At 35.1% G+C, this 13,641-nt stretch overlaps 1 protein-coding gene and 1 long non-coding RNA gene across 2 annotated transcripts; both read left to right on the top strand.

Annotated features, from left to right (window-relative positions):
* Positions 1-6: 6 nt before the first annotated feature.
* On the top strand, positions 7-5,077 carry LOC136805156 (uncharacterized). The gene is made up of 6 exons (XM_067061719.1): positions 7-28; positions 202-269; positions 564-624; positions 1,422-1,706; positions 2,131-2,183; positions 5,042-5,077. The coding sequence occupies exons 1-6, from the start codon at positions 7-9 to the stop codon at positions 5,075-5,077; spliced, it is 525 nt and encodes a 174-aa protein (XP_066917820.1).
* Positions 5,078-6,830: 1,753 nt separating this feature from the next.
* LOC136805144 (uncharacterized) lies at positions 6,831-7,869 on the top strand. The gene is made up of 3 exons (XR_010846345.1): positions 6,831-6,917; positions 7,193-7,341; positions 7,787-7,869. It is a non-coding gene; the product is annotated as an uncharacterized lncRNA (long non-coding RNA).
* Positions 7,870-13,641: the final 5,772 nt, after the last annotated feature.

Raw genomic sequence — 13,641 nt, 5'->3', positions numbered from 1 at the left:
ACCCGTATGGTATGGTTTTACCGGGGCTGTGATATAGGGCTGTCTTAAAACATCAAATTTTTGTATAGCTTACGCATAGACATGTTTATAAACTTACATTGATTATACCCCATGAAATAATTTGTGAGGATTTTTTGCTTACCATTTCCTATTTCCTTTTTATATCGAATATATCATTGTGATGCTTCTTATACTTTAAAGTTGACAAAGATGAAGAAGACGACACTTACATCGACCAAAGCCAAATACTTGTAGATTCAAATGTCGAGGTAAATACATTTACAAAATTCTTACGTGGGAGCAAGGTCGAGAAAAGCATAAATTTTATCTAAAATGCAATGCAATGTTTTTTCTACTGGAATAAGGTAATATAAACAATTACAATCTGGGATTTTGGCTCAAAGATAGGATGGTACAATTAAGTTTCAACATTCTAATCCACCCTTTCTCAGAGATTTGAAATAGTATTTCCAGCAAATGTCACAACAGTTGAAGCTTCACTTTAAGAGTTGATTGTAGCTTCTTTGTAATCCCGTACTGTAATTCTCATTTTTTTATTTCAGACCCTCGAAGAAAGGTTTTGGAAAATTCACGATCACATAAAAAAGAAATCAAACAAAACAGGTATTTATCATGCGCCGCTTTTATGCTTTTTCTAAGACCTACTTTGGCCGGTTGAAAGACCATAACGAGGTATTCCATCGTTACGTGTGTGATATTTGAGAGAAATATGAACAGTTAATTTCCTAATTTAATTTGAACAAAAGAATTTCAAAATATAGTTAGCTAATGCCATTTTTCATGAATTGCAGTTTTGGAAATTCGTTTCAAACTATCTATAAATTCAGATAAATTACCTAAACCTTTTCGGTTAATTTAAGTAATGATCATTGGCTACATCCTCTGAGCATTGATATGAGAATTTTCCTAGCAGCTAGATCAATAACCTGGGAAAATCTTTAAACTTAGATAAACTGTTGATAAAGCTTGTACACGCTTTTTTATTATAAGAATATCTTCTATAAGAATATCAGGGTGAAAAATGGCCAAATCGTAAGAATACACTAAGAATACCCGCTTGGGTGAATTTCATAGCATTTTGGGAGCATTTTATAATAATACAATCAATTTGTATTTAGTTAACATAAAAAAACTGCTTCATTTATTAGACTTGAATTCGAACTTTGAAGTAGAAATGTAATCTTGGCTCCAAATGTTCATTCAAAAATCCAAAACTCTCAAATTTATCATTTCTCTTGTTTATAAAAAGTCAAGTAAGAAAATAACAATACGTTAAGAATATTTCACCCTCTATTTTGGCAATTTCTTAAGAATACTTGACCCTCAGCAAACAAACACTATTCTTATAAAAAAGGCGTATATAAAGTAGGTATTGATTAATTTTCCTCGTTTTAATTTAGATGATGATAAACACTTCAGCACATTCATCAAAATCCTCAAAAATCCTGAAAGCTTTAAAGCATTGAGAAGAATTGTTAGCAGAGCTTGTTTGACGCTCATTGATGAAAAAGAAGAGCTTGTCATGAAAAGCATGCTTGATAAACTCAGCATTAGTAACTTCCCGATACATGTTGTTTTGGAGGAGATCACTGCTCGGTTTCCAGGGGATACCAATGAGTTAGCGACAAAATTTCTTCTCCATTGTGTCATCGAGATCAGCAAATTCAAGGAGTTTAGTCATTTTGGTAGGTATTTATTTAGTCCACTGTAACTGAGTCACATTTTAAATAGCTGAGCAGAATAAACTTGCCAAAAAGGAATGTTACTTTGTATAAGAATCAGTAGATTTTTGCTCCCAAGCATGTAATTTTTGATTTAGGGAATGGCTTTAGAAAAGGGTTTTCACCTATAAAACTTTTAACTGAGTGACATCTTTATGCTATAAAAATCAGCACTTCCCTGACCATTTATTCCCAATGTTTGAGGCTCTTGCCTCAAACCTCGCGTTCCACTAAAATTGACCTCCTTTAAAAAGCAAGCATGTCTTTTATTCCCATCACAGTTCAATTTTTTGAGCCTGAGAGGATCTTGTTTCCTCGTCTCTAACCTAGGCCTTTCTATTACATTTGGCAGTAGACCATCTAGAAACTAAATAAATATATTTTTTAGGAATTGATGCAAATCAGAATGAGCCTTTGCCTGACGATCAAACTGAGTTAGTGGTAAGAATAATATAAACTCAAATCATTTAAAGTCTTTGTCGACAAGAAACTCTCATAAAAGACGGTCTATTATTCGATAATCTCCCGTATTCGATGAAAATCCAATTCATCCCCTTGTCCATCGAGTTAGAGAGCGTCAAATATGTTGTTTCCAGTCTTCTCATAGAAAGTGTTTTACATATCACTTAAATGGGATTAATTTTCGCGGGGATTAGATCTCTCGGATTTAGGTGTCATCCGCGAAAATAAGTCCCATTGGAAATTTGTAAAGGTCTCATCCGCGAAATTTTTTAAAATTAAATCTCAAAAAATGTCAAAAGACCACTTTTAACATGTTTACTGGCATCAAAGAAGCGCTAATAATGCGTATTTCACAACCAACATGTACAGTTTTGCAGGAAATAGCAAAAAACAAAATTGTAAAGTTTTTCAAGAAAATCTTTTATTTAAAATGATATCTTATCTACCTTATCGGCCCTTTTTAAGCCGTCTCTTATTTAACGCCGGCCCTCATTCTGCCACAGGCTAATTTTGGGCCTACGCCAATTAGCGCCGTAAATAACGCTAAAACTTAAAAATCAATATTCAGACTTCAAAAACAGTAAATATTAACGAAAATTTAATTAAAATGTCAACTTTCGGTAGTAAACTGTTCAAAATTCCATTGAAAATCACTGATTTTCATGAAATTTTGGATATACCGGGTGCGCCACAAAAAAGTTTCTCTCTTTGAAACTGATTTTCTCGAAATCGAAAAATTTTAAAAGAATCATTCCTATTTCATTGGAAAGAAGAAAGATGTACTTAAATTTTGATGGGTCATTTGATAAATTCGGTTCATTAGATCAAAAGTTATGCTCAATTGAATAAAAAAGTTACTTTCAGAAAGTGCCCAAAAACGCTAAAAATCGACCTATCAAAATTTTATTATAAAACTAGCAGTCGCAATAGGCTTTACATGATTAAGAGCATTTTTCAGTAACAAAACTCATAAATTTTGGAACTGAAAGGTCGAAAGGGTTTAAAATCTTCATCAAAATCAATTTAATTTAGTTTTTACCGAAATTTTCCTCAGATTTTTGGTTCTAGACTGGATAAAGTCTATGTAAGGCTGAATCTACCTGGAAACCCATATTTGATGTATTTTTAAAATTTTACCAGATTATTTGGCCTTTTCCGAAGAATTTTCTTCCTTTCTTTGAAATTCAACCATCCTTTAAATAACAAAAGGTCATTTAGACAGCTAATTATCATTTTTGATGACTGAAACAAAAATACTGATATATCATTTAATTATGCTTCTGTTTAATTTGATAGGTCGATTTTCAACGTTTTTGAACATTTTCTGAACGTAACTTTTTTATTCAATTGAGCATAACTTTTGATCGAATGAATCAAATTCAATAAATGACCCATCAAAATTTAAGTTTATCTTTCTTCTTTCTAATGAAATAGAAATGGTTCTTATAAAACTTTTAGATTTCGAGAAAATTAGTTTAAAAGAGAGAAACTTTTTTGTGGCGCACCCGGTAGAGTAAAAAAATGTGATAGTTTAAATTTCATCCTAAAAATCCTTTACATTGAAAAAAATGGTTGAAAATTAACGCCGCTTTAAGTAAAAGTTGCAAAATTTTGGCCCTTTTAACACCGGCACTTATTACGCAATGAGCCCAAAAATAACGCCAATAAGGGCCCATAAAATGATATTGTTACTTTGCTGCTTACCCGAGTACGTAAAACTCAGTTATTCTCAGTTTAACGTATTTAATTACCCAACTCATTACACTGAGTTTTCCGAGTACGTAAAACTTTGTCATTCTCCGTATAACGCATTTAAATTATAAGGAAAAGTAATACGGATATATCATAAGTTAAGCGTAAATGGGGAAACTTCGGAAAATAGCTTTATTGTCAAGCCTGAGTTGTACGATTAAATGAGAGGTTATGCGTAATTGTTTAACTACGGAATACAATTATTAGGAAATCCAATGAAAACTCAGGATGACCTCAGTTTTCCGTAATTCTAATAACTCATTATAACAGCCTTTTTTTGTCGTGTCAAGGAGGCAATCCATCGTTTGATGGCAAAAATCCTTTCACATGAAGAATGGTTGAACTGCTCTGTTCTAGGTCAAGGCACAAAACGGCCAGGGTTGCCCTCAAAGAAACTCGAAATCATTTACAGTAAGTCAAGTTTTTATCTGATTTCATGTCTTATGAGAATAATGTTGTCATTCTAGTATTTTCATTTGCTATTTTGGTTTACTTACAGCAACAGGGTTATAAGCAACCCCAATTTTCGGCCCAAGGGCTGGAGTTACCAAGGGTTTTCAGAAATTTAGCATAAAAGTTTCCTCGCTTTTTTAGCCCAAAAACCTGCTATTAAGTACAAAATATGTATTTAAATTGCTTTAAAAGAAGGCGTATTTTGACTTTAATCTAATTTTAATTTCGTTACACAAAACTTTCTTTTGTTAGGGGCGTTCATCCGAAGGAATTGTTTAAAAAAGGGGGTGTTTACTATATAGTTTATGTCAAGAGATGGGCGTTAAAAAGAAGATTATGTTTTTTCGAAGTCATACAGTATCTCCCGGGGTGGGGTACTTAGGCAAATGGAGGGTACGGTATGTGCCGCCCTTAAGGGTACCTCTTTTGGATTTCCAAAGCTGAAGTACCTGAGGAAAATCTTTCTTAGATTTGAAATTGCTGAACAGTAATGTGAGTGGTTTTCAGAGTCTTGAAACGTTGAAACATTCTTCCTTATACGTGACCAAAAGTCTTTTCTCATTTGGTTCTTATCGAAATATTTGTGCAGAATAATTCGGAAGATATCAAATAAACAGTTTCATTACCTTAAGGGATCTGGTTCACTCCGAAGACAACCAAAAGAATAAATGATCAGTGCACCAACATGTTGAAACTGCCCAGTCCAGTTTTTTCTGAAAAAGGTAATCATAAAATGGTACAAAATTGTTGAAATAATCCAAACACCAGTTATTGCTAATTCCATTAGGGAACCAAAATATATAATGCTCTGAGGGAGAAGAAGTACATTGCCAATATTAATTAAGCATAGATAATCAAACAATTTCTTATAAGATACACCATGAACAGTTTAAAAGTTCATTTTGATAGCAGCTTAACAAAACCAAAACTCTTTCCTTTTCATTAGTTTCAGATAATGAGAAATCCCCAATCTATCAGCGCCTGGAACCAAAAGGTACACCATCTTATTTCACGGCTTGAAAAAAAATTAATATTACAACTGTCTGAATAGGGTTGCTTTTGCGTGAAATTTGGACTTTTCCTGATGACTGACACAATTTCAAGCCGCATTACTTTTCAATCTTTAACCACTTCAAAACCAAACTAAAACTGATATGTTTGTTGTAACTGTTCTGTTTGATTCATGTACAATTAGTTTTGAAACAACTTTTAAAGACCTATAACTTTTTTAATAAGGTAACAATAAATTATCATTAGCAAGGGAATAAGCATATGACAATAAATCTTTAAAATTTATAGCTAAAGTGTCATGCACCAATTGCAGAATTGTAATGGCTGAATTGGAGGAGACCAAAAGAAAACTCAAAAAAAAAAGGTCAGTTTACACCACTTTAATCACTTAATAAAATTTTTTATTTTGCTATTCAATAAATGTTGCAACATGTCCATTCATTTTTTCTGAATTGCTTAATTGTTAAAATTACGTAGAACTTTAAATTGCAACAACGAAAACAAAAATAAAATTTAATATTCTGAATGCTTAAACATCTCAAGGCTGGTTAGGAAGTCAGCGATAAGTAACACCTTTAAGAATGTAACAATAAGATTATCTTCTCTTAGAAAATCAATTGAGACAAATCCAAACCATGCTGGTTCCTGACATTGTGTCAGCTATTGAGAAATTAAATCACTTTGTGGGTGGAGACAAAGTGAGTTTTTCATTGAGTGTTATAATTGTTATCTTAAAAATTGAATTTTATTAATTTAACCTGTCTCAAACTTTATTTTCAGTAGTTCGAGTCAATTCATTGTAAAGCCTAAAAACATTCCTAATAGCAAATCTCATATTACATTAGGTTGTTGAGGAAAGCTTGGGAAGATCTTTCTCAAATGACGAGCCATTATTGCCGACTAATCAACAGGTAAGAATGATGCACCTTAATTTAATAAAGCTAACAATTTGATTAAGACGAAACTTGAATCATAATTCAAATTGTGATTTTTCTTAAACATGATCCTCAAATATTCGCATTAAGTATGTTCCCTCACGAAGTTTTTATTTGGTATTGGAAATTATGTTTCTTGTCTGTACTATCAAATATGTTTTTTTAGAGTATGGGGTGCATCTCACCACTACCACACAATTCCTTAAAGGCAAAATCATACTTCCTGACACCCAAGCTAAAAGCTACATCCACACCCAAGACAACACCCTCCTCCATCAACAAATCAAACAAAACAGCATCATCAATATCATCCCCAGTAAACAAGCCCATCCAAACATCATCGTCAGTTGTCAGCAAGTCCATCCAAACGTCATCCTCGGTCAGCAAGCCAATCAAAAAGTCATCCTCAGTCAGCAAGCCAATCCAAAAGTCACCATCCACTTTAAGCAAGCCCATCCAAATAGCCACACCAAATCATAATTCAATACCAATAGAAAGTCAGACAGCAACCAACCAATCAAGTCTAACTTCAAATAATTCATCTAATGAAACATCAGCTGGGGTGAGAAACTTTCGCTACTTTGAAACGCTTATCTCAAATGTCACCCTCATTTCAAATCTTTTAGATCTCAACCGTGTAACCCTAGATTTTAAGAAATACATTTATTATGACTTTTGTCCGACAACCAATACTTCTTTGAGGGCACTTCCCATAAAACACTAATTAAACTTGTCTTTCACACCTTTCAGACCAGCACCCCTGTAAGATATAAATTGCTATCTGAAACTTGATACAAAACATAAAAAATCAAATGATTCAAAATTTTCTCTATTTAGTTAAAACAGCTGGGTGATTGCACACCGCGCATTTTTTTAACAGACATGGAGATGACAAGGATTAGGGCGAAAACAAACAACATGGCATCTTGGCGCAAATTTGTAAATTTAATCCTGGGTTTAAAATTTACAAAGGACGAACTTAAAAAGTAAGTAACACTTTTTACTTACTTTAATCGTAGACATTTTAGCGAAACTAATTTTAGCATATATCAGCGAGTCAGGAAAATCTTGATTTTTTTTGGATTTATTTTAGCGAATCGCAATTTCAAAAAAATTTATGTGGATAAATTTTAGCGAATATTCGTATTACATTATTGATTTAATTTGTTTTCTTGTATTTCTTTGCTCTGAAACCCTTCCTATTAATACAGCCCTGTGAATCCAGGTCGGCATTTGGCAATGCCGACCTGAAAGCTGACGTAACTTGAGCTGAAGTTTGCTTTTATTTGCCGACGTAAACCATATTGAAAAAAAAGAGTATAATCTGGGGCAGCAGGCTTGTCAACAGCCCAAGGATTTAGAAATCTTAGTTGACAAATGCAAAATTTGACCTAAACTTTAATAATTTTTTTTAAAATTTTTATCTACTAGAAGTTCAGCTTTAGGATTACCAGATAGAAAGACCGGACGAGTAAGACCTGCGTTAAATCCATTCATCATTAATGAATTATCAAGTAAGTAAAATTCTTTCCTCTAACACTGACAATTGAAAATATAATTCAGTCTGGGAAATCCTCTCAATTGCACGCTTATGATCTGAGGGCGTAAGCGCACAATTGCATGGTTATAATTACGCCCGCTCCCGCCCCGGCTGAAATTGCTTAGGGATATCAAGGGGTTCAGAATTCTCTAATTCGGGCGAAGGCATGGTTTAACAGGCAATCCATTTTTACGGAATCTTCTTCTACGATAAATTTTGAGTAAAACTGCCCTAGGCTTTTGAAATTCAACAGAGCTTTCGGAAGGAATTGCGTGTCAGAATAATAAAGGGTGCAATTGCACGCTTACCGTTTACCGCCCGTCTCAGAACAATTCCGATAAGCGTGTAATTACACACTTAAAAATTCTGCCATTTTAATAACCGTGCAATTGCGCGCTTACAGCCTCGGAACATAAGCGTGCAATTGAGAGGATTTCCCAGACTGTAATTCCTTTATGTCACCTTTATCCTAATCAGCTGATTTTCTGATACAGAAAAGACAAGTCAAATTTAACTAATTGTCCCAATTTAATTTAATTTTAGAGAATAGTTAATCATCTAGGTTTTGTACTTTCAAGTTTCAGAAGTTGACAGAGGACTGATAAAAATAAAGACTTACCTGAATGATTATTTATCATGATTTTACTCAATTTTAGCATATACATCAAGGAGGTGGCCATTCGGTTCAGCAGGAGGATGCAGAGAAACTGATGTTACCAAAGTCATCAATGTAAAGTGTAACACTGCACGAAAGCCACGTAAGTAGTTCATTGTAGATGATAAAAGAGATATTTGTAGATTGCTGCAGTTTCATTAAAATTTGGACATTTCTGACTTCGATTCACGGCTTCGCTTCTTGGGGAAAGAAGTAGCTCACGTTTGTTTGTTTTTGATCAATCGTTCCATTTTGTGTATTTTACAGAATGTTTTATAAATGGTCTTTTACAGAACGCAATAAAAAGTCTAATGCACAATGTTTATTTTGCCGAACAGTAGTGCATTTTCATTGGCAGTATACGCGGGATTTTTTCTCTTTCAGCTTCTAACAAAAAGTCGAACGCGGATGACGAAGCGGAAGAATAACACCGCCCGCCTCAGAAGCCACCCGTCCGCCCGTGAGATCGCGGTTCACGGTTCGCCTTTACCGTTGGCCTTTTATCTTTTAGCGCTGGATTATTTGGTCTGTAATTATTTTTTTTAAGGAGATTTCATTCTCTTTTTATTAATTTGTGAATCTCAAGAAACTTACAGTGAAATTAATATCGTTGTTCTTTTTTTTGATCACCTGAATGTTGTTTTTTATTCTGGAACATCGGAAAACATCACATACTAAAACTTCGAAAATTTGCATATTGTATTGATTATTGAATGCATACTAAATCAAGTATGCAATTTTATTGAATGCATACTAACCAAGTATGCAATCAAATTAAGTATCCATTTAATGAATGTATACTAAAGGCCGGCGCAAATGAAGCCAACATTTGATCCAACATTCGAAATTTTCAATGTTGGATCGAATGTTGGCTTCATTTGCGCGCATTGAAAATTTCCAACTTTTTAAGAAATTTTGAGAATTCTAATGTTGGATGATGTTGGGTGAAGTTTGCTCGCGATCAAACTTTTCTTGCAACATTTTTGACAAAATGTTGCCGATAATTAATGTTGGGTCCATTTGCGCGAGTTTTGACCCAACATTTGATTAAAACCTCCGTGATGAGTGCAAAACAACGACTGAGGGATATATTCGAACGTTCGAATGTTCGAAATCGAACGTTTATGACAGTTTTCGAACGTTCGAATTTGCGAGAATATTTTGGGTGTGTCATCAAAATGTTTCAAATCAGTTCAAAACAAAAAGAGAGAGTTTACAAGAAAAAGCAGCGATGAGTTTGACTGGAGAGCAACCTGCTGAAATAAATGATGCTGGTGAACTAAGAGAGAGAGTCTGGAGAAAAAGAAGAAGAAAGCTCTCAAGGAGAAAGAGCGGCTTGCCAAGATGCCAAAAAGATTTTCTGAGATTCGACGGCCTCTACTGTGTCTGTAATTGTAAATTCGTTTTTCTTCGTTCAACCCTTGCTGGGGAAAAGGCTTCATCACAAATGGCCTTAGTGCAAATGCATCGTCTCCCAAAAAAACGTGCGGGACACTTTCCCCTGAAGAGCCTAATTTTTCTCCATTAGGAAGATCGACTGTTCCATCTTGAACCCCTTTCATTAGCGAAGTCCGATTCCAAATACCCGAATCATTTGCTCTCCCCGGGGTTCCTGCATCTGCATAAAGACATTCGTAATTGGGACCAGCAACAGCCAAAAGAATAATAGAATGGGTATGCTTATAATTATAATACCGCTATCCTTTATTTTTTGGTTTTATAATTCGAATGTGTTTTCCGTCCACGGCGCCTAGAGCATGGGGATAGTTCCATCTTTCTTCAAACATTTTGCAATCTTGGACCATTGGTCTTTGTTTTCAGGAGGCATCAGGAACTCGGGCTCTAATCGTTCTACGATAGCATTACAGCAGCCCTTGATGATATATGAAACGGCATTTGCACAGATTCTGAATTGAAAGCTCAGAGACTCTAAGCTTTCTCCAGTGGCCAAATATCGTAGGGTCAAAGAAAGTCGTTCATCAGCGTTGATAGGTCTTGTTCCACCAGATCTTTCTCTGGGTGAAGTAAGATCCGAGATCTTACTGAGAACGAACTGAAAGTCACGTACGTCCATCCTAAACATATCTCTGAACCCTATATGATCCTCCAAAATGAGCTCTTGAACAATGTTACTAAAATAGCCCTTTTCCTTGCGCCGTTTCAACCATTGTCTTGTTTTCCCTCTTCTTGGTTTCTCATCATCAGAGTCAACCAGCTCACTCAAGAGCACAACTGCCGTGAAGTCTTCCACCGTTGCCGCCATTATGACAAAGAAAATGAAAATGAAAATGAAAGTGAAAATGTTGGACGTTCACCTCAAATGACTTTTCATGCAACATTCCAAAGTTTGTGACGTCATTCGTTCTTTCAACATTTGACGCAACATTTAACAAAAAATGTTGGTTTGAATGTTGGCTTCATTTGCGCCGGCCTTAAGCTAAGGCTACACTGATGATTTTTTCAGGTGGCTGCAATGCAATTAGCGTTGCATTGCAAGCGCGCGAGAAATTGCAAAATGTAGCACGTCAATTTTTTCTGCAATTGCTCTGCAACGCAATAAAAATATTGCAGAACAAATTGCAAGTGTCTGCAACAAAATCAGTTTGAACTGATTTTGTTGCAGAAGAATCTGCAATTTTTTGACGATGTATCTGACATTCCAATCTTATTACGCCATTCGAACGTCGGACCTTCGAAAATCGAATGTTTTGTAATTCGAATGTTTTATTTTTGAATGTTTTTTTGAAAAAGTTGTAAAATGATTGTGAGTTGTTTTTTAGCAGATAGTGACAAGATGGCTGGAAAAAAACTTTCAGATGAAGAAAAAAGACTTTGATCATATTTTTCGAAGAAAACCCTGCATTATGGGATGGGGCCCATCCCCATAACAAATGCAAGAGAACAAAGGAGGAATTAAGGAAGAATCTTGTTGGATTATTTGACGAACTATACAGTATTGAAACTCTTGAAAAAAGTTTTCATTCGTTAAGAACTTCTTTCGTTAGGGAATGGAAGAAGAAAGTCACACACGCAGAATCTGAGGAAAAGGATATCCCGCTTAAGAAGTGGAAATTCATGGATGAAATGAATTTTCTTGTAAAGGAGATTAATCGTGAGAAAAAGAAAACGAGCTTTAGTGATACCGAAATGGAGGAACTTATTGATTTTTACAGGGAAAATCCTGCATTGTGGAACCACTCATCAAAAGATTATAGAGATAGAACTTTGAGAAGCGCCTTGATGGAAAAATTATACGACATTTATGATGGTAAATTCACGATCGATGAAATTAAACAAGCGTGGCATAACACTTTGACTCAATATAAAAGTGAAAAGCTCAGAGAGGATGCGTCGAAAACCAAGTCTGGATCAGGCATCTCGGATGTTTACTTGTCAAAATGGCAATTTTTTAATTCAATGGAGTTTATTGATATTACGTGTGGAATGGATGAAACATTGAATACGATTGAATCAGTTGATGCGAGTGAACTGCCTCCCCCACCACCCAAGAAAATGTCAAAAGCCCAAGAGAAATCAGAAGAAAGAGCTGCCAAAATCGAACTTTGGAAGACCTTAGCCGAAACAATGAAAGCCCCAATCCAACCCCAACCCCAAGCAGTGATACAACAACCTGTAAATCAGCTTAGCAATCTCGAAGCGAGAGCAAACTTGTTCGGAAAACTTGTTGCCGATAATCTCTTACAATGTGACCCTGTTGACTGGACATACCTGAAAAAGCAAATAATGGATCTGTTTTTTGAATATGAACAAAGACGTGCTTCTTTTGCACAATCAACGTACGAAACTCGTCCTGGAACAAGTTCTCAAGCTAGATCTTTCACCGATTTTTTGCACAGTACTGGCCCGATTGACGCCAGTTCTACATATTCTAATGACTCTTTTGGTAACAATTGAGACTAGTGACAAAACGATTGATTGGTTTGTTGAGTTCAATAAAGATACGTTAACGTTTTATTTCGATCCGTTTTAGAATCAAACTTTATCAAATCCAATAATTATATTTTTGAAGTTCAAACTCTATTTATATATATAAGTTCCCGTTTTAAGGTATAACGAGTCGAGTCTGCTGTTTATAATAATATATAATGATTTTAACTACAAGTTTAACTTTATAGTCTACTACTCTTGGAAAACTAATGTGGGAGGGTCTAATAAGAGGTGGAAAGAACAGAATCATCTACTTCACTTTAGATCTCCTACATACCTTTTCCAAGAGTATATTATATTTTTAAGAAATCAAACTTTATTTGTTCATATAAATGTAAAAGTTTATAGCTCAGTTTCAAACAATCCTTATTGTGTCTTTAACATGATATATCCTTCATTGTTCATTGAGTTTTAAAACGTTTTGGTTAAACAGAATAAAATAAAGGTGTCCAATAGCGATTGATTAAATGTCAACTCTAGCCGACTTCCATTGCCAATTGACAGCTCCCTCCAAATTGAAATAGTCTGTAAATTCTTCTCTAATTGATTTAGCTATGTTGGTCGAACGATTTCCATGTCGATCGTTTTCTAGTGAAAAATAGGTTCCACTTGGTACTTCGTTTCTCCAAGACCCCTCGATAAGTTCACCCGAGCCAGTTTCATGGTCAATCAATCCTGCGGGTAGATCAATCTTCCCAACTGATGTCGAACTTCTCTGCCAATTATGTAATGCGATCGTAGCTAAGGTAATTTTCTTTACCTTTTCAGGACCTAGCGCTATCGGTCGACGAAAAATACGCCATCTATTTGCCAAGATACCGAATCCGTTCTCAGAGATTCGCCTTTCCCGCGATAAGCGATAATTGAAAATGCGCCTTTCAACTGTTAAGCCTTTTGAGGATAAGGTTTCATTAGATAGTTTTTTAAGGGAAATGCGTCATCTCCAGTCGCGACAAAAAGAACCTTCATCTTACGTCCCGGCAAATTCTGTGGAGGAGGTAAATTGAGAGATCCATCCTCAAGCGATTGTTTTAACTTGCATTGGTCCCAGATACCGCCGTCTGAATTACGTCCATTCGCGCCAACATCAGCATAAAGAAACTCATATTCTGGACCAACCATTGCCAACAAAACTATACTGTC

The sequence above is a fragment of the Clytia hemisphaerica genome, unplaced genomic scaffold (genome assembly GCF_902728285.1).
Source record: "Clytia hemisphaerica strain Z4C2 unplaced genomic scaffold, Clytia hemisphaerica genome assembly, whole genome shotgun sequence".
Classification (NCBI taxonomy): Eukaryota; Metazoa; Cnidaria; class Hydrozoa; order Leptothecata; family Clytiidae; genus Clytia; species Clytia hemisphaerica.
This window is presented reverse-complemented; position numbering and strand designations above follow the sequence as displayed.

Excerpts from the sequence above, each read along its gene's own strand:
- LOC136805156 (XM_067061719.1), top strand. The coding sequence starts at position 7 with ATGGTATGGTTTTACCGGGGCT. Across the intron at positions 270-563 it reads TTGTAGATTCAAATGTCGAG|ACCCTCGAAGAAAGGTTTTG; the intron begins GTAAATACATTT and ends TTTTTATTTCAG. Across the intron at positions 2,184-5,041 it reads ACGATCAAACTGAGTTAGTG|GGATCTGGTTCACTCCGAAG; the intron begins GTAAGAATAATA and ends CATTACCTTAAG.